Here is a 27737-nt window from a genome sequence, read left to right as displayed (position 1 = left end):
GTCACTTCAGGGGAAGCCCAGTTCTTCCTCACATCGTGTTCTGGGGACCACGGTTCGATCCCCGGCTCCGGCGGCAGGTTAGCCCAGCACCATGTGACTCTGGGCAATAGCTCTCTTAATCTTCCCGACGGCCCCCAGCGCCTAGAGACCCTTACGGGTGATTGTGTGCTTTACAAATGTGGACTTTACATTACTTTACTCTGTAGGGGTTTTGTGTGGGCTGTCTGTTTGGGTGGTGCAATATAACATGGAAACAACATGTGTCGGGGTAGGCTTCCAGAGTAGGGCATGTAATGGGGCAATGATGCGTGACTTGTTTGGGAATTCTGGCGTAAGAGCTTTAATATCCTGCCGAAGTCTGACATACATAAAGAGTTCCATGGAAGTTAGTGAAGCGTTCCCAAAGAATTCATCCGAGTGCGAAATATCCCATTCTTATGCAAGTCCCCCCAGGTCGGCGCTGCAAATTTCCAAAGCATCAGTCGGCAGCCCCCCTCTTGTGTTACTTGGAGATTCACCCTCCTTTGCAGGGGCAGCAGAGGGGAGTAGAGTATATTCAGTGCAAGGCGGCTGGCTATATCATGCCAAGCTCTGTTTGAGCAGTCGACTTTGGTCAGGTCCTGTGATCTCCCTAGTTCTCAGGATCGAGGAACAAGCAACAAAACCACGTGTACAACACAGCGTTTGTTAAGCCAGTATGTGTCTGTTTAATGCACACAACAACATACAAGCAAAAGTAAAAAGAATGTAGTGCGATGGTAAGTCTCGCTAAACGAATAGAAAGTATAAGTCCAACCGTCCTCTGCAACAACACCGATCCCGGTGTTGAGCCAACAGAGGACCCCGTGCTAAGAGACGCCGAAAATGCCGTCCGAGAAATGAAAGATGTGGCTAGTATCGCAAAGCAGTGTAATCCCAATGTGCCACCGCTTCTACGCGCTGCGTAGGCTCACACTCGGGAACGCCCAGCCGAGCGCTCTACCGAGGAGTCTTGCACGTTAAGGAAGCCCCACACAGCGACGCGGGAAACACCTCCTTTGGTGGGCGTCGCTGTGCCCGAGTCCGTCCGGGGAGCGTAGAAACCAACGCTACCACCCAGACTCCAACGAGTTAAACACAAAACGAGCCGCCGCTCGCCTACCTGACGTGAGCCCTTGAAGCTTGCTCAGCGGGTCCGCTTCCTCTCCGATCTCGGGGGTAAGATGTCCAGGAACGCCAAGTAACAGCAAGACGACTCCAACGGCCGGCAAGGATCAGAATATCCGACGGCTTTCCCGTCGTCCTCTGCTTCTTAAGTACACCTTTCCTTGCGTGCGCGACTCGCGCTAGGCATGCTGGTTGCTGTAGTTCCCTGTCCGTTCGTGACGCGGGAATTCGCTGCAGATACGGCTGTCGCTGCAAGGAGATGCAACGCATCCCGGGGAACATGACAGGTCCCTACATTTACGGGTGGCCGGCGAGCTCAAGTAGGCTGAGTAGGGGACTGGCCTCATGTGCCCATTTTCGACAGCTAGGTGGGGCATGTATGGTGGTGGGTTCATCCAGTATGCAGCATAGTGAGCTTGGGCACACCAGAAGTAAAGTTCCATAGCTGTTATTTCAAACCCCCCGAAGAGGAATGGTTGAGTCATTGTTTCCCATTGTAGTCTAGGCTGTTTCCCTCCCCAAACGAGTCTAATAAGCTGCGATTTGAGAGTTTTGAAGAAGTGTTTACTGGGGGTATTTGGGATATGGATGAAGAGATAAACAATAACTTGGGAAGTGTTACCATTTTTATCAGTGAGACTCTTCCTGCCAACGACAAAGACTTATTTATCCATCTGATTATCTTATCTTTTAGCTCTTCCAGCACCCGCCCATATTTCGCTCTCATGAGTTCCTTTCTATCCCTTGTCCCCACGATTCCCAGGTATGTGACTGCACTGTTACACCAGGCCAAGGGGTAGTCCGGGTCAAACCTTTTAGCCGAGTCAGTGAGGGGAAAGATTTGAGATTTGCTCCAATTAATGTTGATGCCGGAATACATACCAAATTGTATTAACTCACGTAATATCGGATTGAGGTTTTCCTCTGGGTCCCAAAGGTACAGGGTGAGATCATCAGCATATAGGAAAATTAAGATTTGTCGTTCGGGGTATGTAATAGCATGTTCATGATGATGTTGGTGTAATTTGGCTGCCAATGCTTCCATCGCAAATGCAAAGAGGAGGGGCAACAAAGGGCACCCCTACCTTGGTCCTGTAGAAATGCTGAAGTCAAGGATCAAACCCCATTGATTAGTATTTTAGCCTGTAGTTTTGTGTAAAGTAGCTGGATCTAGGCCAAAAAGGGCACAGTGATCAGTGAATCCCATTCGTCTGAGCACACTAGCCTAATAGTCCCACTCTAAGGAGTCGAAGGCTTTAGTGGCGTTTAAGAAGACCGCCACTGCATTAGTTTCCGGATCGATGTCCTGTAGAACTGCAAATAGGGTCCGAAGGTTGTGCGATGTTGCTCTGCCAGGTACAAAACCTGACTGATCCGGCAGCACTAATGCACTCATGAGAGGGCTAATGCGATTCGCCACTATTTCTCTAGGATTTTAGCTTCATGATTGTTGTGGGATAGCGGTCTATATGAGGCACACCGATCTCCCGCTTTCCCCGGCTTGAGTAGGGATATGATGAGAGCATCACGCAGTTTGGAGAAGGACACCTGTTTCTCTTGCTTCCTCATAAACATGCCTGAGAATTGGGATAGCAATGGTGCTAAAAGTTTTGTAAAACTCTGCTGTGAGCCTGTCTGGGCCGGGGCGTTTCCAGATTTCAGTTGCATGAGCGCAGCTCGTATTTCATCATCTTCAAAGTCTGCCTGAAGAAACTCCCTTTGGGCATCCTCCAGCCAACACAGTGCCGTATCTTCGAAGTACGGTACAAATTCTGCCTGCTTCGTCCTGTGTGATGTGTATAGTATGCTGTAAAAGTAGTGCAACGTGGCACATATGTGCGGAGTGTTTTTGTGTAACTCCTTCGCCATCAGCTATCTCAAGGATCATAGAAGAGAACTTAGGTGGCCTAGTCTGTTCTGTTAGCGCCTTCCCTGGTCTCTCTCCCTCCCTGTATTGCCTGGCTTGGTGTTATTTCCCCCTGAATTTGCATTCCCTATCAGCAGTCTCTTGATATTCTGTCAGCTCATCTCTGAGGCGTTTCTGTACCTCAGTGGTGGGTGCTGATTGCATTAACCCCTTCCATGCTTATGACAGAACGGTTCCGTCATGAGCGATGGTTGAGCTGTGCTCATGACAGAACCGTTCCGTCATCGTTCCATTGGCTCAATGGAACGTTCAGCACAGCGCAGGAATCTGCGCCGCGCTAAAGCGGTTAAGCCTTCTAAATGTTTTCATTCGGTTTCCAATTCCTGAAGTGTGCTTTGTATGTCTCTCAAATTTCCACCTCCCTTAGCAATGCATATACCGTGAATAGTTACTTTAAATGCCTCCCACACTATGGAGTATTGCGACACTGAGTTTGTTACATTGGACAAACTCTTCCATCTCTTGTTCCAATTCAGATTGGAAGACTGTGTCTAACAGGGTGTGCGTGGGCAATCGCCAAGAACGATATGGCGAGTCCTTGCATGGTGGGGTGAGAGTCAGCAATACCAACGAATGGTCAGAACAGGTGCTGGGTAAGTGCATTGATTGAGTGAGCCACGGTTTCAAGCCTCTGGACAGTAACCAGCCGTCAATACGTGACCATGATGAGTGTACCGTGGAGTGGCAAGTGCCTTCTCTTCTAGTTGGGTGTAAGTTACGCCAGGCATCTATCAATCCGTGTTCCGTAGTGATGTTTTTAAGTTGCCGTTGAGTGTTTCTGTAATGGTGTGGCTGTGGGTGTGACCGATCCATTTCTGGATCTAATGTAATATTGAACTCGCACCCCATACTATGTGGGTGGAACCAGTGTCCAGAATTATACCCCCATAGGACGTGAAAAAATTCGGGATCATCAATATTGGGTCCATAGCAGCAGACACATGTTATGGATTTGGATGCTAGATTTCCCCACATGATGCAATAGCGGCCCTGGGGGTCTGTTTGTGAGCCCATGGTTGTTTAAGGGAGACTATGTTTGATCAATATAGTTGTACCTCGTGCATAAGTTGAATATGAGGAAAATCAACTGTGTGTTGCCCATCGGGTCCTCAAATGTAGCTGAAGCCGAGGGGCCAAAATGTATTTCCTTTAGCATAGCGCAGTGTATGTTATGTCTGTATAGTTATGCTAAGATATGCCGGTGTTTGAGGGGATTGCCTAGGCTGCGCACGTTCCATGTTAGGATGTTATGGTTAGGGGGATCCGGATGGTTCAGTTCGAGTGCATGTGTGCATTTCCATGCTGGGTGTGAGGGCTATTATCTGTGTCGAAGTTGTGCTGGTCAGGTTAACTGTGGTCATGATGCTGTCTTGTGCCATAAACATTCCTTCCCTCCCTGCCCCCTCCCACAACAGCAGCCTAATCCTGCTGTGGTTCATGTACTCTCCCTTCCAAGCCCGTAACTGCATCCCCAACGGGGTAGCATGTGGTAAAAGTGTTGTCAACAAAAACCCAGGTCATATATGGGATATCCTTCTGGGTAGAGTCAAGAGGGTGTCCCAGTTCTCCCTTGTATGTGCTAGGCGCTCAGGAACGGGTATAGTGTCCTGTATGGCCGATAAGGTCAGATGCTTTTCAAGGGGGAGATCCGTGCTGTGGAACTACAGTATATCATCATGATTATCTTTGTCACGCCTTTTCCTGTGTGGATTTCGAGCGAGTTCTAGCGTGGCCATCAGCACTTGTCTGAGTCGGTATCCATTGGCACCCGGCTAGCGTGTCTTAACATTATTCTCACTCTATGTCCGAAAGGGCAGCTTTAGATCTGGTTGGGCTAGAGGAAGAGCTGTGCCTCTGAGGTTTTCCAAGTGTGGATTTCAGGAAATCGTTAACGTGTTGGGGGTTCATGAAAAAATGCTGCTTGCCTTGATATGTGATTCTTAGATGCACCGGAAAGAGCATGGCATAGGTGATGTTCACCTGTTGAAGTTTGTATTTTAACAGGAAGGACATTTTTGCGAGCTTCTTGGACCGCCATGGTGAAGTCCGGGTAGATAGGTATCCCAGTGCCTTCAAACAATAGCGGCTGTTTCTCCCTCGCTAGCCGTAGCGCCGTGTCCCGATCTTGGTGATTTAATATTCTAGCGATTATCGGTCTTGGCGGGGCTCCCGGTAAAGGTCGGCTCGCCAGTGATCGATGCGCTCTCTCCACTATCAATATCGCGGAAAATACTTCTCTGCCGAACAGTGTGGTAAGGAGTAGTTCTACGTATTCCTCCATTTTGCCTGTGTTCGTGAACTCTGGGATGCCAAGAATTCTAAGGTTGGTTCTGCGTGATCTGGATTCTAAGTGTTCATTTTTTGCTGCTATCACTTTCCGAATTCTTTCCATGTTTAGTAGGTGCTCCTTACACTCGGTGGAGGTGTACTCCAGGTCTGAGATGTGCTGCTCCGTTTCTTTTAGAAGCTATTCGTGTTGATCCAGCTTGTGCGTAATGTTGTCCATTCTTGTTCACATAGCATCCATTTTTGGCTTCTGTTGAGGATAGGCTGTATTTCATGCTAAGGAGGAGTTCTTTCAGGTCTTCTGTTGAGGTGTGTGCGCGCCGTGGCTGGCGCGTCTGCCATGTCCCCTTCCGAGTCCCCTTCAGAGTCCACTTGCGATCTGGCAAATTTGCGCGTTTTGAATGGCAATTTAGTTTGCTTCCCATCGGCCTTGCCCAATCTGCCTGTTTTAATGCGCGTTAATTCGCTGTCAGTTCTGGATTCTGTTGGAAGGGCTGGGTGCAGGGGATTCAAATGTGTATCTGCCTATATTTAGGTCTTCGATTCAGAAAAGGGGGTGGTGATGAACAGAGTGTCTGAATTAAGCAGACCACTCTTACCCAGTCCAAAGATCAGGGCTTGATCCATCACCGTTATTTATCTCACTGCCCCATCCCAGCTCAGAACCTGGCTATATGCAAATTAGTCTGTCCCTGGCCCAGTGCATCATGGGAACAGGGCAGACCAAACTACCAAGCCAATTCTTCACCAGAAAGGAGACAAGCTTCCGGGGACCGGTTTCTGGCATTTCAGCCGTCGTCGGCCCGGCTTGCTTGAATCCTGATGGAGCAGTGAGCAAGGGACTCATGTCTGAGTATACCCTGCCACACCTATAGTGGCCAAAAACGATTCAGAAAAGGGGGTGAGCTGGGATGGTGCACTGAGCTAAAAAACGGTGTTGGATCTAGCCCTGATCTCTTGACTGGGTGAGAGTATTCTGCTTAACTCAGAAACTCTGTCCATCACCACCCCTTGTTGTTAAATATTCTGTCCACCCTAAGCGTGGAAGGGTATACTCAGATGTGAGTCCCTTGCTCATTGCACCATCAGGATTCAAGCAAGCCGGGCCGACGACGGCTGAAATGCCAGAAACCGGTCCCCGGTAGCTTGTTTCCTTCCCAGTTTAAGAATTGGCTTGGTAGTTTGGTTTGCCCTGTTCCCATCATGCACTGGGACAGGAACAGACTAATTTGCATATAGCCAGGTTCTGAGCTGGGATGGTGCACTGAGCTAAAAAACGGTGTTGGATCTAGCCCTGATCTCTTGACTGGGTGAGAGTATTCTGCTTAATTCAGAAACTCTGTCCATCACCACCCCTTGTTGTTAAATATATTTAGGTCTTCGGCACAGGTGTCACATTATGGCTTTCAAGTGTCTAATTCCGTCTGTCTCCCTGCGTCCTCTGAGTTGTTACTGATCGTCAAGTTGCTGCAGATCAGTCAGGGAGTGTATGTTCCAATTTAACAAGCTGAAGTCGGCTTTTCGGGACCATGCGTCCTCTCTGTCTATTCCTAGACGACGCAGCGCTGGTCTGTTAGGTCATGGTCTGGTTCATCTGCTGCAGTTATGTCCGTTCTCACCTGGCTTGCAGGAGATTCAGTGGCAATCCTACTTTTGCTGGCTGTAGGTTGTAGTGGCACTTAGTCCTGAGGCGATGGCTTCTCGCAGCTACTGCTCACAATGTGGTATGCTCTGAGTCACTTTGAGCAGAGGCGGTGTTTTGCGGCCGTAGCTCAGGGTCGACTTGTGTCCCTATATGTACAGCTATATGGCCTGTATTGGCTGGCTATTCGCTCCGGAAGTGTCGCGGGTTTTTTTTTTTGTTGGCTGGGCTCTCCCTGCACTTCTTCAGCTGGGAGTGATGTCTCACACTTTGCACTCGCTGTAAAACCTCGGTCCTCTCGTGTCGCAATCGCTTCACAGGTGAGATCCTCAGGTCCCGATCGGAGGCCGGGAGCAGAGAAGGAAGGGGGAAACGGTAAATGACTGTGAGGCGCTCCCGCGATCCCTCGCCTGTCAATTGGGCAGTGATTTGCCTGCTGATTATAGATGTGATGGCCAATGATCTTTCTTGCGCCTCTTGGGCTGGTCTTTCCCCCCGCAGCGGCACCCTCTTACCACGAGGCAGAGCTAGTCATGCAGCGCTCTTATGTGCAGGCGGTGGGTAGGAGCTGGCAACACCATACGCGATACAGCAGCACAGCGGGCACCAGTTGGGCGCTCTGGGCTCACAGTCCTGTACTCCATTCAGTCGCTGGAGGAGGTCCCTGTCTCCCTCAAGCACCGCACCCGGGGGGGGGCAAGGGGGGACAGCCCAGCCTGTACCAGTATCTCGCTCAGCAGTAGTATCCTTGCTCCGCAGCTGTGCCCCTGCGGTAGCAGCCCCTAGAAATAGGGTACCACCATATATAGGCCATCTTAAGACTCGCCCAGGACCAATTGCCGTCTGGTTTTCTGCACTGGATAGCATGTGTCTGCGGATTCTTCTGGCGTCATGCAGTGCCGACAGACTTCTGGCCATCGGTATATGGGCAGGAAATTGGTGAGCTGCAAGAGCCTCACACAAGTGCAGCCAGCTTGCTTGTGCACCCTCTAGCGCCCCGACTAGCAGTTATTAGGTGTATTAAAGAAGGTTGTTGCACGTTTTATCCAATTTTTACCTCAAACATGAGCAGTCCATAATGTTGACTAGGGCAGGAGTACTCACTACACGTGTCAGTTATTTTAGTTCGCTGGCAGGATATTTTTTAAAATCTAGTCCATTCCCGTGAATAGCTCAACATCCTCTTTGCAAACAGCTGGTCTTGTGAATAAAAGAGTTTTGCCATGGGAAATATGCTATATGCTGTGAGTGCTATCTCAACAAAAAGGGATAGTGTTTGTGCGATGAATAGCAAAGAATGATTCAAGCATTCCACTTTTTTGTTTTTCCCTCTCTTATGATTAAGGCACACTGCTAAAAATGTGGGATTTAAGTTAGTAAAAGTGTCTAAAAATATCACACATCTTTGGTTTAAACTGATAATGTAACCCAGGTAAATAGGACTACATATTGCCATCAGTGGCATTACCTTTTGGATGTTTTCATCTCCCCTTCACCTCCTTCTTGATGTCCTTTAAGTCTCTGCCTCCTGGTGTCCGAGGGAAGAGCAGAATCTCTCTTCTGCACCTAGTTCCAGTCTAGTGAATTAGCTTGACACGTCAGTGCTACTAATATTCATCTTCTCTGGAATCCCAGATTGAGCGTTGCTGAACACTTTTGAAACCTCTAAGCGAGGCTTTTCCCCCCACCCCTATGTCTGGGACATGATTACCTCTTTCCTTGCCTCTGTCGTCAGTCCACTCTATATCCAGTTGTGCCTGGGTAGCCAGGTTATTGGGGGTAGGAGGTGAAGCATAAAGGGAGTGTGACTTGCTTATAGACTAAAATCCTCTGAACATCCAGAACAAGCAGCCCATTCACCATAAAACCTCTGGACTTTCACGGAAAGTTTTTAAAAATGTGTTAAGGGTTTTAAAGTGAATGTCGTGCATAGCTTTATTTTATTAATGAGCCATATTGGATTTATCTGTAACCTAATCTCACCAGTGTGCCCCATGGTGTCTTATCTACTACGTAGTACATGGCTTACGTTATTGATGATTCCTGAGGCAGCAATAGCTAATCATGATTGCTTGCATAGTAATTCCAATGTTTACACTGTGTATTCTAAACGGGACATATTAATGCTCTGATAATTTAATAGAGTAGTATTGATGGTTCATTGGTATGTTTGTACTAGGCTCCCAGTGTACCATAGAAACCACCACTGTTCCCATAGTTGTCAAACTCAAAAGAGAATAATCTTCTAACAACAAATGTTGTAAACGGGCTGCTAACTTGTTGTTCATCTAGCTCACGGGATAAGAAAAGTCTGAAATGCACATACAGTTCAAGTTTTGGTTCTAGCACAAAATGTTCCCTGAAATGTTACACGATTCCGGTTTACTAATTCGGACCAGCAGAAGCATCCCCCTCCAGAAAACATAGTAAAGCTATACACTTCTACAAATGAAGAACCCCGAGAAAATTATTCACGGGGGTCAAGCAGAGGGGGGAAACAACGTTTACATCGCATGCTTTAGATTGCATGCCATTACAACGCGGTCGTTACTCTGTAGCTACTCAATGCAGGTATATATAATACATCGTCAAAGCGTCTTTTTTCCTTTTCTTTTAGTATCTACTGTCCTTATCGTCTTGATATTTACGTGATAAACGAGTGTTATCATTTATTTGCATACGAGTTGTTTCCTTTGTTGTATCTGTCTCATAGGGCATGTTTTGGAGTTGCAGACAAAGTATCTTTGATGAAATGAAGAAGAAATTTTCACAGGTAGATTGTGCAGTGGAGACTACTAAACGGTGTTAATATCCGCATGATCTGTTTGACAGTCTTAACTTGCATGTTGGACCTGTACTCACATGCTTTTTCTGCAGTTTCAGAACACAGCAGAGTTTTCATGTTGATTTTTATCAAGGCAATTTGGCAAGCAGGTAAAGCATGACTTGCGCTTGTTTTACTTCTTTTGTTATTTATAATATAATCTGTTTTTACAATCTGTTATGATTGCCACGCTGTCTAGATCAAGTATTAAAATAGTTTGCCAATTTAGTTTTCCGATACTATTATCTAGAGCGGTTGTTGCCAATCATATTAACTGACAGCAGTTGTCCATTAGATTGATGTTGGAGATCCCTTTTGTCATTAAGGTGCACAATAACGTATCCCTTTACTTCTGTTCAATTGGTGCATTTGCAATGATGTATTATTTTAGGAATACTGCATCTGCATATGAGGCTCACTCCATATTCTTACAGCCTTCTACATTTCAAGATGTTTTAGAGGCTTTCTGAAGCTCAGAGCTCGTTATTTTTGCACTGTATTAGGTCTCCTATTCCAGTTGGTGGTTCTTTCCAAGAAAGATTGCCCCCAGGATGACGTTTACCCTGCATTTGCTATTTAAGAAGAATATGCAGTCCTGAAAAGAGCAGCTCGTTTGTATTTTCTCATGGAATTTTTTTTATTACTTTACTCTAAATCCTCTGCAGTGTAGTTGAGAATATCTGTTTCTGGGAGACTTCTAACCGCAAGTTCCTTACTTTAGCGGACCAGAGCCCTCCCCAGATACTGGGCTAGTCTCCGTATCTGGCCCAGCCACTGAGGAGAGTGCAACCTTTGCTATGGTGATGAGGAGGGTAACTAAAGTCCTTGATCTCCAGCTTCCATCAGTAGAAGTTAAAACTAATGTTTTAACCTTGAGTGCTTCAGCCAGGGCACACCAGTGCTGAGCCCCTGCTCATCACAGATGTTCTACTCTGGGCAAGGTCCGAACGCTCTTCAGGGGTTCCAGTCCACTACCAGTATCTGTTCCTCACATAACCCAAGTATTACCTACTACTGTGTTTCAAGTGAATCTAAAATAGGGTTGGGAGTACCTACAACAACAACTTTAATCAAGGGTCTCCTACCTTAAGTAAAATCAAGATCTTTTTGAAACAGCCGTTTGGTGAAGTGGGGGTGAGCGTTCTAGTGTGTGTTGATGAATCTGTGTTTCAAGTGAATCTAAAATAGGGTTGGGAGTACCTACAACAACAACTTTAATCAAGGGTCTCCTACCCTAAATAAAATCAAGATATAAGGCGCTAGGCTGAGGTTATGTCTCAGATTATGGTGCTCTTATATGTTATAGGTCAACATATTTCTCGCCAAATAAGTAGTCTGCGGGACCAAACAAGGGAGTATACAATCTACAACTAAAAACTCAAATGGTGTTGTGGCTGCACACTCACATCAACCATACGACTAATTAGTCAGATACCTGGTAGTACTGGAACTACCTGCGGAAAGAGAACACATCACATTGGTAAGTATATTACGGTCATGGGTCTGTCTATTCTCTCATATTCCCTGCGCACCCTGACCCTCGGAATTACGTGGTGAGCATGAACCAGATAAAACCAGTTAAAAACAGGGTGCCACACGGTGAGTGCACAAGGTGAACTAGCGTGAACTTCAGCCCTTGTGGCACACAATGATGTAGCAGATAGAGCATAAGGACTCACCCACAACTGTGGACTAACCAGGCATCACAGTACCCGGTAGGTTGAAACACGAGGGGTTCCTCATGTACTGGGATGAAAAGGAAGAAATAAACGATGGAAAAATAGCATTAATAGCATTTCGAAGCAATACCTAATTAAGGGTGTGCGTGTCCTAATCCCAGACAATATCAGGTCAATTGAACTGCAATTTAAATGACCCATTCATCAATCAAAACCCAAATCCTGGGTCACACGTGGGTTAAATGCATGCTGGGGTTTTCTGTGTGGCCAGGCAAACGTTGTTTCCAAAGTGGTGGAATATCGAGTCAACATAATTTAGGAGATAGAACAAGTTGGCTAGATTGGCATAAATTGGGTTTTCCTGTGTGGCCCGGCAAGCGCTGCTTACAAAATGGTGTGGCATTGAGTAAGCGCTGCTTACAAAGTGATGTTTGATTGAGTAAGCATAATTTAGGAACAGTAGCGTGCTCGACAAATAGTCAATAAAAATATCTCATGCTCTCTGTATATGCATTACACACAGGGTGGAAGGGGATCGAGGGGGCCATACATAGCTCAAGCACCACACACTAGATCAAGCGACCAGAGTATCGTCGTACACAACATTCGCACAGTATTCACTTGTGTGTCAGTAGCATGTAGCTTTTTGACCTACCCTCTTCTACCGGGCCCGGGTAGTGGAGTAGTGTAAGCCTGAAGCGTATTTAAACCCACTCTGCGCTTCCGGGAGTCGGGGTGTATATGGACAGGCTCGTGCGTGTAACGCTAATCTTACCGACAGCCATGTTGGAGGGAGGTCATTTGGTGAGGCATAGGATTGGTGGCCATCTTGGAACGATGTTCGTTGACACCACACTCATAAAAGAGATTCTAGGTCATGAGATTATCACCTCAGTGTATGTAAAATGTTGCCCATGATGTAAGCCTGAAACGTATTTGACCTGCTCGGTGCTGCCGGGAGGGGGGGTGCATGTGGTAGACAGGCTTGTGCGTGTAAATATAATCTCACCGCCGACTATGCTGGAAGTAGGTCATGCGGTGAGGCTTGGTTTTGGCAGCCATATTGGAGCGATGTTTGTTTGATTCGGCGCTAATCATATAGAGTCTAGGTCATAATGTTATCATCTCTGTGTATGTAGAATGTTGCCCATAGAACTCAATATTGGTCGGATGTTTAGAGATCACAACTAATATGCCTCATGGGATGGTATTAATGGCGGTCACATCGTAGCGATGTTGATATCGCAGATTTTGTCATGAGGAACTCAGTCCTTCACAAATATGTATGCAGATGCAATCATTGGTACCTGCAAGGTACCAATTGGCGTTTGTCACGGGTGTTGTGTTTACTGGAGGACAAGACATGGTAGCCATATTGGAGCAATATTATGAACCTAGGTCTTGATGCGTGATGCTACTGTGTGGCCACAATGTCTATCTACAGGTTATATGTGTTGTAACTTAAATCTCCTAATGGTACGTTCCATCCACCCCTTCCCCTCTGACCTTGTTGGTATGTTCTGCCCTGAAGCTTGTGATGGAATGTTGGGACACTCTCCAGTGAGGAGAGTGGATGGTTAATAAATGGACTTGTTTATCTGGTGTCTTGCCTTTAGACTCCTTTTATAATTACAACAATATGATTATAGGGTATTCACAGTATCTGGAGATGTATGTATTCCATTAATGAATTAAGGCATGGAAATTTACGATGGCGAGTCGTACCCTCAGCACAGTCCAAGGTATTTCATCATTTAATCCTTGGGTGTGTGAGGATAATCGGTGTGTCCATATCTGTTCCTTCAGAAAGAGCGCATTTTTGGTGATCCTAGTGAATGTCTCTAGGATTACCCATCTTAATGAAGCTGGCGTATGGTGCAATTCAAGGAAATGGGAGCGCATTTTTGTGTTGGTTTTCTGACAACGAATGGTGCTCCGGTGTTTAGCAATGCGTGTCTTGATGGGGCGAGTTGTCATCCCTACTTATTGCAGATTGCAGGGACAGGTGATCAAATATATACAGTTTGATGTATTGCAGTTGGTGTGTGACCGCAACTCCCAAGTGAATGCGTTGGTGAAAGTAATGGTCTTTTGTATTGAGGAAAAGGCATACGCCGAACAAAACCCACAGGGATTATGGCCCTTGACCAGTGGTAAATCCCATAAGGTCCTTTGGACAACTGGTGTCATCGTCTTGGGTCTGGTGTGAATTAACATCACTTTCAAATTGCGAGAGCGCTTAAAGGCAAAGCGTGGTAGGTAAATCAAAAAATGGGATTGCTGCACTGTTCCATGAGGAAAAGGAGGGAGGGAAATAGTTAGCTGGCGTGACCAAGAAGGGGAATTAAATGATACCCTGGGGCATCCATTATGTTGGATGTATTTGCCTCACACACCCCGAGGAGTGTCATGCTTCATCATCGGCGGTTGCTCCTCGTCGGGGAGGCGGTGCAATCCCCGACGGGCACACCTCAGAGAGGGGCTCTTTGGCGGAGATCTTTTTCCAACTGCCTTTTGGTGAAGTGGGGGTATGTGGGCAGGGTAGTGTATTCCTATGATAAGGCGGCTAAAATGTAACAAGGGGTACCGGAATGGACTTTATTCTAGGGGTCCCCTGGCTACAGTTAAAAGGTGAAGCTAGTTGCCTAGGTGTCAACCTATTATGTTGTGTGACCCCTAGTAGAAACTAGCTGTGCATGTGGTCAACATGTTTCTCGCTAATGGTATATTAACCGCGATTCTTCAGGACCAAAGTGAAGACAACAACATGCTAGTATCATACGTGTTGTATTGTTACCTTAGTGGATCCTCCTATGCCTAGTGGTCATATATTAGAGGCCACATGAGTGTTCGGCAGGGCTGAACTGCAGAGCTAAGCCCTCGAGGTATGGCTGGAGTCTTCTGCGTCCGGGCGTTGTGACCTACCCATCCCCGCCGAGCTCGAGTAGAAGCGTGGTAGGTCCAATGTCATGGCACCAGTATTAAGTATGCCCCAGTGCTTCCTGATCAGGTGAGTGTATCATTGGGGGTCTTTTCTCTCTGTTCTAAAAGTGCGTCTCGATTATTATTGCTAGCTCTCTTTCTGCTAAGGGCAATACTTCATGGAGGGTAATGCTGTGATGCCAGTTTTGTTGCCAGTATTTCTGACTCAGTTCTGTAGTCTTCAATATTACTGCAATTTCTTCTCAGCCTTAAAAATTGCCCAAAGGGGAGTTTTTTTTTAAAGGCACGAGGGTGATAACTACTGAAGAGTAACAGACTGTTGCGATCTGTTGTTTTTCTGTACATAGTGTTCGTCAAGCTCTCCTGTTCAAGTTTGATCTAGGAATGGTATCTGGTTCTGGGCGATGGTGCTGGTGCTGGTGAATCTAAGGTATGGGTTCGATGTGTTCACCCAAACACAAAATTCTTCACATGATGGTTTTTTTTTTTTTAAAATTTTTTTTAAAACCTTTATTGTACAAAGAAAGCTCACAAATACGGGCCTACAACCCCACGGGCTGGCCACCACACGGTAAAAAACGTAGCAAAGGAGAATAGGCTCTTCACAGGATATGGCACCAGGAGCACAGGAGAAACCACAAAGGCCATCGAGCAATCAGCACAAACAGGATAACAAAAGGTTAATTTTCTAATACGGGGCGGGGGGACAGAAGAATAACGGGCCGTGGAAGAAACAACAAGGGAGGGGCCGCGGCAAGCCGCCATTTTATGAACACAGGATGAAACAATAAGCCATACAAACATAGCTACCAAAGAATATACACATAATCGGAGTACAAAGAAGCTACAATGGCATCAGTCAAACCGCGCTCACCCTTCACCGCCCCCACCCAAATTGAGGAGACAGAACCAAAAAGGCCCCCATTGCAAAATACAATACGATACGCACCCCAACGGAAATAAAGAGACCCCCATAAAGGAGGAAGGGGAAGAGGGAAAAAGGGGACAAAAGAAGGGACTCCCACCAAATCATGCACCCCCAGGAGACAAGACAGAACAACATGACCCGGCAAGTGATATACCAAAAAGTCGATACCAAAATAACCAGCGGGCCACAATCAGACACACACCGGAATACGAACGCCACAGAAACTCCCCAGGGGGACACATGAGGAGACAGAGTCCCGAAAAGGTGAATACACAAGAGCCATAGAACAAAAAAAGGAAGAAATAAGGGGGCAAAAAGACCCCCCAATAGAGACAGACCCCCCCCCCACCCACCCCTAAGCCCACCCTGCACCCCTGCAGAAGGCTACGGCCTACCCCCCCGCAGCGTGCCTGTCGCCCTAATTAGAACCCGAAATATAGCGGAGCAAAGTGAAGTCGGAAACAGAAGACAAAAACGGGAAGGGCAAGGGAAGGGAACACGGGATGGGAGACACATACATACACATACACGGGGGAGGGCCGGGAAACAGGAGGAAACGCACCCGGCCACCCGCCTGAGTCGAAGGTCCAAGACCCCGGGAAGCCAAAGATTATCAGGTTACAGTCCAAGAGCACCAAACAGTCACACATAACCATACCAGGACACGTTGACCATCCAAACCAGTACAAGACTACCGCACGCAGATGCCAGTGCACATCAGCCCTGTCCCTGTTTGTCCAAAGTGGGAACAGTCCGATCCAGCGAGGTCCAGGCCACGAAGAACAGAAGGCAGACAGCAGGAAAATCCAACGGCAGTCCAGAAAATACACGTGAAGGACAACACGGAAGATCCAGGAAAGTCACGAAGTGTAGCAAACGATGCAGGCACAGGTCCAAGGATATGTCCAAAGAAACCGACCCATCTGGGCCAGCACAGGAGAGATCGCCGGGCAGCGGCGGCAAAAAGGAACCGGGAGAGTCATGAAGGTCAGGCCGAGCAAAATCCAGCTCCCGGGCCAGAGGCAAAGGAGGCAGAGCTGGAGGAGGAGGCACCATCAAGTTCCGCACACCCACGGACGCGGTCGTAGCCGGGGCCAATTCAGCCAGGATAATTCCAGCCGCACCCCACAACGGCAAAGCCACATCCGGCCGTGGGGGCCCGGGAGGCCCGTAGCGAGGAACCATCTCCGAAGTAACGACAGGCGCGGCCACCAAGAGTCGCCAGGAGAGCAGGGCATCCAGGACCTTTTTAAGTGTAGGAAAACCTTTACAGTATTCGTCACCCGGGCCATGCGGCGGGCCTCCAGCGCTCGTCCAGGCCCGGCCAAGACAATTGGGGTCGGTCGCCATTTGAGAGCCCAACAAGGCCGCGCGGCCGCCAACCTCCGCCGGGGCGACGGCAAGGCAAGTGTAGTCGCGCCGACCAGCGGCAGAGCACCCCGGGCAGGAAGGGGGGCCACCAGAAGAAAGGGACCTCACCGGCCACCCAACGCCGCCGGTCCCGTTCTCCGAGGCCGGGCGGCAAAATCAAAATGGCCGGACCGGAGAACAAAGGGGGGAGCAAGCCGGATACATGAGGAGCTCCGGCAATGGAAGGCAGCGCCTCCACCAAAGGCCTCCTCCCCACGGGAATCAGCCAGGAAGGACCTCCGGCCCACACGAACAACGGCCTTCCGACCACCTCCACCGCGCCCCGAAGGGCAGCACCGCAGGCTCCGTCCGGCCCGAGAGCCAGCAAGAAGATCCAGGCCAGTCCGCCTCCGACTCCCCAAAATTATCGTGAGCACCGCACCGGATCCACAGCAGCCAGGACAACCGGAACAAGAGGTAAGTGCCTGCAGGGCGTCGTAGCACTACCACACAGCAAAGAGGGCTTCCCGGGGCAGGATAGCAGCAGGATAAATGTGAAAATACAGGCGGGCGAACGGAGCCGAGCTAAAGCGCGGCCATCTCGGTCGCGAGCTAGGCTCCTCCCCTCTTCTTCACATGATGTTAAGTCACCTGCCCAGAAGATAAGAATGTCGTATGAATCTCTTCCATATGTTTTGCCGATATGGATTTTAATCGTGGAAGATGAGCTCCCCCTCAAAAGCTGCCATGTACAGACAAGCTACGCTTGGAGCGAAGGTACTCCCCATGGAATTACCTTGTGTCTGGTGGTATAACTGTCCTTTAAACTCAAAAAAGTTTTCGGTCAAGGCCAAAGTGGTGCATTCAAGAACGAAACTGGGTGGTGTGTGGGAGTCTCAAGGTGCCATGCTTAAAGCCTTTGCGGGATGTTGGTGTAGAGCACCTCAACATCTAGAGTGATGAAGAAATCAGTGTTGCTAGTGGGCTGGAATTCTGAGAGTAGGTGTAGGACATCAGTGGTGTCCTGTATGTAGGACGGTATTTGCCTGACCAGCTGTTGTAAAAAATGGTCACAAAAATGCGACAAGGGTTCAAGTATAGAGTCTATGCCCGATACAATGGGGCGGCCAGGTACTGGTGTGACCCCCTTATGTATTTTAGGTAGTATATAAAAATAGGGGGACCTGGGGTCTTTTTTTCGTGAGGAAATCGGCTTCCTTTTTGCTTATCCAGCCTTGGGTTTCGGCTGCAAAGACAAGCACTGTTATAGTTGTGGTTAGACGTGTCACTGGACTGCTGGTAATGGCGTTGTAATACTGCTGATCACTCAGTTGTCTCAGACACTCAGTGTCATAATCAATGGTAGCCATGATTACTGTGGCCCGCCCTTATCAACTTGTTCGATTGTGATGGAAGAGTCATTCGCTAGTGCTGTGATAGCCGCCAATTCTCCACTGGTGATGTTGCAGGACTATCTCGGGTCTGACTCCCTCTGTAAGTCTTTGAGGAAAGCTTGTTCAAAAGTAATTACCTCGTGGGGTACCATACTGGTGTTTGGAGTAAATGTGGAGGGGTTGTGTAGGCCAGAGTCACTATCTTCTTGGGAGGGCGTCCCATTGAAGAAGGCTCTGAGGTGTACCTTACCAAAGAATTTCTGTAATTCACACTGTTGTATGAATTTGGCTACCCTTTTTGTAGGACTCTGTGTTCTTCCTCTGCTAAGGATTTGAGAGATAGGTTTACGATCAGGTTCTCTTCTTGGTGTAGCTCCGGGTTTCCACCATACAATTTTGGGGTTCTTCCCATTGAACCCTCTTGTCTTGTTGTTTGCCTCTTCTTCACCCGCGCCCTTTGCCCCAACCTCTGCCTAAAAAAGGTTGGCTCATGCCTGGTGGGCAGAAGATTTATGGGCCCTGAGGGAACATGGGGTATTGCCAATATGCTGTTCCCTGGTAATGAGTCATAGAACACCCTTGAAATCCTTGTCTGCCACCTCTCCTGGTGTGATTATTATTCCAGTTCTCAGTGCTGGAGTCACTGTTACTGGCTGAGCCCCTCCTGGTGGAATTGGAGCTTGTGTCTGAGATGTTGTTTGTATCAGGAGGGACAAAGTCCTTTTTCAGATAGGGGTATACTTTATCTTTGTCAAATCTACGGATGTCTTTCTGTAGTTTCACTACTTTTTGTTTCATAAGGTATTCCTTATGTTCAGCAATTTCATTATTCAGTTCTGTAAGCTTAGATTTGAAGCTCGCCAATGGGCTGGAGCTTTTTAGAGCGCTTTCTGCTATCTTAATCCTTGCTTGTAGGTCATCGGCTAGTCTTTTGGTTGTATTGATTATCAGTATAAGAAGGTCATGTGTGCATTTCCACGAAATTTGAGACTATTCTATCTTGAATGTTCCATCCTCAAGGAAAATACGGGGAAAGTTTTTTTTATTAGTAGTCCATTCGGTGCTACATTGGCCCTCAAATATTCGGCCATTGAGGCTCCATGTAAGGTAATCCTGACCCATTCTCTTTTCATAGACGTAAGGGATTGCCAGTCCTCCGACTAGCTTCCTGTTGCTGCACCTCCTTCTGCATGGATAATAGATGGTGCCCTCAGTGTCTCTGCTGCTATATCATCTCCATAACTCAGACCATGGCCCTCCATGGTGTAGAGGTCCAGCACGTTGGAGGAATAGATAAAGTTTAGAATGCTCAAGGGACACTGACTCAAGTCTAGCAGTTTTGAGGTGGTCTGTTGGGGGACAACAATAGTTTTACCCACCAGAAAGATGGTAGCCTGTGCAAAAACCAGTACTCAAAGCGGGGACAAAGGGCTTTTAGGAAAATCCAGCATAAATGCCCCTAAGGAAGTCTAGACAAAAGAATTATGCTGTTCCTCTGAATTGAGAGTCCGATAAAGGGAATATAGACCAACCTGACCAGAGTGGTTCAAAGTTGGGAATCCATTTAATTAGATTATAATGCCCTCACACACCCTGTTGGTTGCCATGCTTCATCATCGGGCTACTCCTCGTCAGGTCGGCGGTGCAATACCCGACAGGCTCCCTATAGTAGGGGCACTTTAGCGGAGATCTTTTACCAACAGCCATTTGGTGAAGTGGGGGTTGAGGGGTCTTTTCTGAAAATAGGGAGAACCTTGGCTGTATCTATGTGCCACCTCCGAGAACGTGCAGTGTCAGCACTACTGTGTGGTAGAATTTCCAAAATGGCTCTCATTCGGAGACTTATTCTGCTTGGAGTGGACTTCGAGACTCCTGTAAGCTGGTATACCCACTAGTACCACTCCTACCCAGAGTTTTCAAGAAGATAAAGACCAACTGGCCCAAGTCATCCTAGTGGTTTCAGACTGGAAATGAGAGTTGGTCCTACTATAGGGCGGCCGCTTTGGGAGGATCTCTGGTCACGGTAGCAGGGCGGGGTCCTGCATCCGAACCTGCACACGCTCCACCTCCATGCTTGGAAATGAATTGGTGACATATGAGACTTTTTGATCTTCCTTCCAGATTGTTGATTTCATTCTTACAGCCAGGCATCCCTTGATGAAATCTGTATAAATCTGCCATTATAATAAGTTTGTGGCTTGTTGGCCTTCTGCTTTCCGAACAGTGAGGTGTTACTGTTGTGTTGTTATTGGCTCAGGAAGGCCATGCTCTGGGCACTAATAAGGGTATTAGTTGGCTATCTCGGCCTTTCTGTGCTTGCCAGATCAGCCCCGCCTTTTTAAGTCACTGGATGTGACTCTTTTCTTAAAAGGTTTGCAGCACGTTTTTGCCTTCCACAATCATTATCCCCCAGTGGGGTTTGATTTTTGTATTAATCTGTCTGATGTGTTCTCCCTTTTAACACATGGAGCTATCCTCTCAGACTTCTGACTCTTAAGATGGTCTTCTTGGTTGCCATTACATTGGCTCAGAGGATGAACAAACTTAGGGCTCTATCCGTTCACTTGCCAGCTTCTACCTGGACAAACTGGTTCTTCGGACTCGTGCCTCATTTCTTCCAAAGACGATGACCCGCTTCCACGTCAGTCAGACCATCACCCTCCCAACGTTCTTTGCTTCTTACCTGTGAGAAATTGGGTGGTTGGTTGCGTAGGGTGTTAACGCTCAAACACTAGCCACAATCCCCTTTAGGGTGAACTACAAAAGTCACTAAATTAACCTGTGCATAACGCTCTGGTGGCTTGGCTCAAAAGCAGTGAGGCTTAACTTAGAGGAAATGTCTGAAGTATTTACACCAAGGGGTGGTGAGGGACAGAGTCTCTGAATTAAGCAGAATACTCTCACCCAGTCAAGAGATCAGGGCTAGATCCAACACCGTTTTTTAGCTCATTGCACCATCCCAGTTTCAGAACCTGGCTGTATGCAAATTAGTCTGCCCCTGGCCCAGTGCATCATGGGAACAGGGCAGACCAGACTACAAAAGCCAATTCTTACACTGGGAAGGAAACAAGCTTCCGGGGGACCGGTTTCTGGCCGAAGACGGCTGTAATGCGGGATGGTGCAATGAGCTAAAAAACGGTGTTGGATCTAGCCTCTTGACTGGGTGAGAGTACTCTGCTTAATTCAGAGACTGTCCATCACCACCCCTTGTTGTAAATAATTTTGTCCACCCTAAGCGTGGAAGGGTATACTCAGATGTGAGTCCCTTGCTCATTGCACCATCAGGATTCAAGCAAGCCGGGCCGAAGACGGCTGTAATGCCAGAAACCGGTCCCCGGAAGCTTGTTTCCTTCCCAGTGTAAGAATTGGCTTTTGTAGTCTGGTCTGCCCTGTTCCCATGATGCACTGGGCCAGGGACAGACTAATTTGCATACAGCCAGGTTCTGAAACTGGGATGGTGCAATGAGCTAAAAAACGGTGTTGGATCTAGCCCTGATCTCTTGACTGGGTGAGAGTACTCTGCTTAATTCAGAGACTCTGTCCATCACCACCCCTTGTTGTAAATAAAGTATTTACACAGCACATGAACAGTAATAAAGTGTAAACGCAACACAAAAGTCCCACTCCACTTTAGATAAATAAAATACATTTTATATAATTTATTTGACACCTGAACAACAAATCTAGTTTGCTGAACTGCAGTTATGTATTTATAAAGTATATTTTAATAAATTAAAATCTAGCACTTAAAATCATCTAGTCGCTTGAGACTGGGGTCAAAGATGAGAAACATATCTGACTGCAATGGAGTGCAAGTTAGATTCAAAAACTGAATGGTGCCCGGTCGGTGTTACCTTAGGACTTAGAAGAAATTTGAAGAAAAAGTCTCTGAGTAGATAGAAGTTCCGTGGGGCAAGGCTACAGGCATTGTCGTTGGGGAGCTTCTTGATGAAATCACAGTGAAGGTTTCTATGTTCAGACTTGTTCTTTTTTTAGAGGTCAAAAATCTCTGACCGGACAAGCCTATGAGTGTTCCACGAGCCCGGATACCCCTTTGGCAAAGGACAGCTGAACAGGATTTGCTGCTGCATAGGAGAACGTAGCAGGAGCACAGTGAATTCAGGCTGATTGGTGATGCACTTTGGCAGATAGACTAGCAGGTTGGTCCTGCTATCCTCTCAGGTCTCAGCAGTTTGTAGCCAAAAATGTTAGTCTAAAATTTTGGCTATCTGGGCACTATTTTTTTTAAAAATTCTTTTTATTATGAAAAAGGAACATACAAAACATTAGCATCAGGTGAACAACATATAACATCATTGCAGGGTTTAATTTGTCATTCATACAGAATCATAAATTACAATACGTATACATTTTGGGATCACGGTGATTCCTGTGTTTCAAGTTCTCTTTATCTCGTCGGGGGTGTACACAAATCACCGCGATGACTATTCTAGGCTCCCCCAGATCTTTCCCTACTTTTCCGGACAACCCCTAGCCACATACACTGCCCTTTCCCTAAACATACACCAATCTAAAACCTGGGTCCACTTGGTAGTCTGGGGTGACTGGCTGGCTCCCCACAATTGAGCAATGTTACGCTTCGCAACCATACAGGCCAACGTCACCCACTGTTTCTGATACCCATTCAAATCCGTGGGTTCCCAGACATTCAACATACATCTCCGGGCTTCCGGTCGTATCTCCTCCCCCAGCACTTCTTTGATCACCTTGTGTACTTTCATCCCAAAATTTTGTATCTCTTCACAGTGCCATAGGATGTGTATGAAGGTTCCCAGTTCTCCACAACTTCTCCTACAGTCCCCACTCGTCGCTCGCCCCATGTGCACTAGTCTAGGCCCTGTGATATATGATCTATGTAGGATCTTAAGTTGCACCAACCTAAGCCTCATCTGAACCGCAACCACTTTGGGGGAAGAGACAGCCTCCACCCAATCTTCATCATCCAACTCCAATCCGTCCGTTCCCCATGCTGTTCTAATGTTCCCCAGTGGGTCTTCCATATTATTTACAAGCTTCCTATATATTAGGGAGGTGTTTTTTTCTGGGATGTGACCGTCAAGCACTCGGTCTTCAAGGGGAGAAGCCTCCGGAAGCTCTGTGCCTCTAAGTATGCGGGCAAGAAGGGCGTGTCCAATCTTCAGATACTGAAAGTGTTCATTGTCATGCAGGCTGTATTGTTTTTGGAGAGATTTGAAAGTCTGCACACAGCCCTTCCCCCACACATCTTTAATCTGACTAATTCCGATAAGGTCCCACTTATCGAACCCTTTGAATTTCCACAAGCTTCCGAGCCTCTCTGAACTAAACAGAGGGGTGGCCATTGGCAGTTTCTCTTCTCATCCCAAACTTCTGGTAGCTGCATGCCAGATATGTACGGCATGCGCCGTCGGGCCCGCCAACGTAAATCTTCCGGGCTTGGCATACAGGGCTTTAATGATATCTCCACCAGGTGCCTGTCCATAGCATAGCCTGGGTCCCCCGGGGGGCCATAAATCATATGATTCACCGCCACAAGTTGTGAGGCCCAATAGTATTTCTTCAAGTCCGGGAGACCGATGCCCCCATCACACCACGGGAGAGTCAGCTTGACGAAAGATATGCGGGGCCTGCCGTCCCAGAGGAGCAGCCGTTGAAGTGTCTAGATCTCCCTGAAGTAAGTAACAGGCACTGGATCCATTGTGTTTTGGATTATGTATAGGAACCGAGGCAAGCCATCATCTTGAACAGCACGTCCCTCCCAAGCAATGACCGGGGGAGAGCCCTCCAATGTTCCACATCCTTTTTGAACCGACTCAAGGGGGGGGTTCTAAATTATTAGCATATCTCGCCTTTGGGTCTAGTGTTATATATATGCCAAGATATTTAAATCCCACTAGTTCGATCTTTATAGGGCAGGACTGCGGGACCACACGCTGCTCACCCGATATAACAAATAATACCGACTTTGTCCAATTTATAGCAAACCCGGAGTATCTACCAAATATAGTCAGGACATCCAAGAAATTACTCGGGGACGCCCTGCGGGTTAGTGAGATATAGCAGGATATCGTCTGCGTAAAGCGACATTTTATCATCCCACTCGGGTCCCACCGGACCCAAGCCGCCAGAGGCTCCAACGCCAGGTCAAAGAGGTGGGGACAATGGACATCCCTGTCTCGTGCCCCTCCCGAGGGTACAATCAGCTGACTTACAAATATTTACGATCACTCTGGCCAAAGGCGCGGCATACAGCAAGCGAACCCACCCACTAAATTCCGAGCCAAAGCCCATCTTAGTCAAAACTGCAAATAAATAAGCCCATTCAACCCTATCAAATGCAATAGTGGCATCCAAGGACACCAAGACCACCGGTTCCAGTATCCTCCGGGAGCCACCCAGAATCCCGTGGAGTCTCCGCAAGTTCAGGGCTGTGTTACGGCGCGGCAAGAAGCCAGACTGATCGGGATGTATCAGGGTTGCAATGACCCTGACCAACATGGGCTCTGCATTGAGAAGCGAGATGGGTTGATATGAGGAAGGGGATATCCTGGTCTTGCCTGCCTTATGAATAACCACGATATTCGCCACCCGCTGGTCATATGGAAGGTGTCCCAACTCCCTCATTTCTAGAAACATGGCACGGATATGGGCAGTCAATTTATATAGTTCTATAGGCACCCCATTAGGACCCGTTGCCTTCCCAGACTTTATGCTTCTAATTGCTTCCGCAATTTCATCATCCGTAATGGAGGAGTCTAAATATTTCCTGTTGTCCTCAGAGGTTCGGCATGTCTATATCCCTGATCATTTCACCATTCTCGGTCTCGGTAAAACCATTCGCCGACGTATATACTTCTTTATAATACTCGGAAAAGGCGTCTGCCACCGCCTGTGGATCTGTAATTCTATCCGGTCCCGACCCTTCTAGCTCAGGCACCAAACGAGAGCCCGATCTCCACGTTCTAACCAGGCGATTAACTTACCGGCCTTATCCCCATGTTCGTATGCTCGACTTTGTATGTCATTGCTATGAGAGACTGCCCTCTCCCTGGAAACGAAAGGTCCTTGTATTCATCTTGCTTCAATTTCAACAGATGCAGGTCTCCCTGAGCAGCAGTCTCAGCCACCCGTTTCTCCAACCCCACAACCTCCGCCTCCACACTGGTTACCTCTGCCTGGCATTTCTTCTTTTTGCCTGCAATCGAGGAGAGGACCTCACCCCGTAGCACTACTTTATATACCTCCCACAGAGATTGTGCTGAGTCGACTGTGCCCACATTCTCCTGAAAATAGTGGTCTGAAATTTGGCGTATCTCCTTTTTTGTGGCAGGGTCTTTCAAGTGCCATGCTTTAATCGGAGCTACTCTGCCAACCGCTGACTGCCCGATCTTAACCTGTAACCACATCGGGGAGTGATCTGAAATGCCCCTACCCAGGTATCTTGCTTCTCTAATTGTGTCTGTCATAGCCGCCAGTATCAATATGTAGACTAATCTGGACATACTATTATGTGCGGCGGACACATGAGTGAAGTGTCTCTGAGTCGGATTACGCACCCTCCAACTATCGACCAACTCCAGCGATTCAAGGCAATCAGGGAGCCACTTCTGTGATGGTGCATGAATTCTGTCGTCTGTCAGAGAACAGGGCTTCAGTGTTGGTGTTTGGTCCAAATCATAAGCTCTCCCGCGGTGTAGAACTCGTGTCCTTTAGGGAGACCTACCAGCGATAGTAATGGGAAATATATCGGTGTCCTCTTGGACATACGGTGAATCCACATAGTACAGGTTCTGGCTGTTTTGACCAGTAATAGATGAGCCGGGTTGGGTTTGGTACCTGGAAGGAGCATTTGGGTCAGCTCCGGGACTGTTATCTGTCCCTCCTGGGCTTCCGTTTCCCCGAGGTTCCGATGCGCTGTCCAGCGTGATAGCCACTGCAGCTGCGCCGCTAAGAAATTGGCTTCAAATGATGGGGCGCCCATCCCCCCTTATCGCGAGGCAGCTTCAAGGCCGATAGGGCCACTCTGCAGCGGTCCCTCCCCCAGATCAGGGAGATTAGAAATGAATTTAGCTCTTGAAAGAAGGTCCGAGGCGGGTTAACTGGGATGTTAGCGAAGTAGTAAAGGAGCCAGGGCACCATGATCATTTTGGATAAGGCTACCCTCCCGATGGGAGCCAAAGGTAGGGTCTGTCAGAAATTAACTTGACTCTTAAGTCCTTGGAGTCCTTGGAGGGCTCAGTTGTGGTTGCCTTCCAAGAGGTCTCTGGGCTCATGGTAGAGTCTGATACCAAAGTAGCGCGGTGCCTCGCCCGTCCATGCCAGTGAGGCTTCTCCTAGTTGAATTTACCTGTGTGAGGTATTCGGGTGCAGGGGATAGATAGAGGATTTCTCCCAATTCACCCGTAACCCTGCAGCCCTCTTAAATCTGTGAGCGTGGTCCAGAGGGTGGTGAGGTCTGCTGTGATGTCTCTAACGTAAATGAGGAGATCATCCGCATAGAGGGAGACGAAATGAGTGCGACCTACGAATGGGATGCCCCAATGCTCGCCCACCTCCTGCAGCCGTGCTGCCAGTGGCTCCATGGCGATGGCAAATATGACGGGGGATAGGGGGCACCCTGGCTTGTGTGCCGCGCATGATCGGGTTGGAAGAGGCTATGTAACTGCCTATCCTAACCCTTGTGATGATGTTGGTGTATAATAGCCGGGTGTATGCTATAAATTGGGGCCCTATTCCCGCCCTCCGGAGTGTCTCAAAAAGGTATTGCCACGCTAGGGTGTCGAACGCCTTCTCATGATCCAGTACAAGGCACGCCGGGCTTGGGAACCTGCCCCGCACCCCATCCTGGACCTGGAACAGTCGACGTATATTCTGGGAGGTGTTTCTCCCGGGGACAAATCCACTCTGGTCCGAGTGTACCAGTCTGGGTAGTATCTCTGTGAGTCTATCTGCCAGGAACCTCCCTAGAATTTTGCAATCCGTCGTCAGGAGGGTGATAGGGCGATAGGAAGTTCGGAGTAGAGGATCCCAATCTGGCTTGGGGAACGTTACCAGTACAGATTCCCGCATTGATTGAGGGAGTATTCCCACTTCTAATTCCTCTCGAAAGATTGTGTCATGCTGCGGGACTAGCTGCTGAGATAATGTGGAGTACAGTTCGATCAGGAAACTGTCATGTCCCAGAGCCTTGTTTTTGGCTAAGCGGCGAATGGCGGATTTGATCTCTGCTGTTGTGAGTGGATCATCTAATGTTGTGCGCTCCTCATCTGTGATTTGGACTATGGTGTCTGTGGTTAGTATGTTCCGAATGTGTCCCACTAACCCCCCCCCCCCCCGTCCTGGGTCGGCTCCTTGTAAAGCATGGTGTAGTAGTCATGGAAAGCTGATAAAATGTCAGCCTGCCCATATACCAACTCCCCCACGGCATTGCGTATGCCGGTGATCGGTTGTGTTTGCGTATCCTGACGAATGAGCCAAGCTAGCCGGGTGCCGGCACGGTTCCCTTCATTATGGACTCTAGTGGTGTATGTGCGAAAATTATAGCGCCGTAGATCGGCACACGCCTCCTCGTATTTGGTTCTGGCCTCCGCTAGTTGCATGGGGGGAGCTCCCGTTGAT

General features: G+C 48.0%; 1 protein-coding gene across 4 annotated transcripts in view; it reads left to right on the top strand.

Annotated features, from left to right (window-relative positions):
• The window catches only part of USP47 (ubiquitin specific peptidase 47), a 1403284-nt gene that overhangs the window by 85038 nt on the left and 1290509 nt on the right, over positions 1-27737 (top strand). For 2 of the 4 annotated variants that reach the window (XM_078680932.1, XM_078680930.1), the window contains exon 2: positions 9715-9774. The exons of the other annotated variants lie outside the window; for them this stretch is intronic. In XM_078680932.1, coding sequence (XP_078537058.1) covers positions 9715-9774 — 60 coding nt within the window. The remainder of the gene's footprint in view (positions 1-9714; positions 9775-27737) is intronic. 4 annotated transcript variants of the gene reach the window in all.

Source organism: Lissotriton helveticus, chromosome 3_1, assembly GCF_964261635.1.
Source record: "Lissotriton helveticus chromosome 3_1, aLisHel1.1, whole genome shotgun sequence".
Taxonomy (NCBI): domain Eukaryota; kingdom Metazoa; phylum Chordata; class Amphibia; order Caudata; family Salamandridae; genus Lissotriton; species Lissotriton helveticus.
This window is presented reverse-complemented; position numbering and strand designations above follow the sequence as displayed.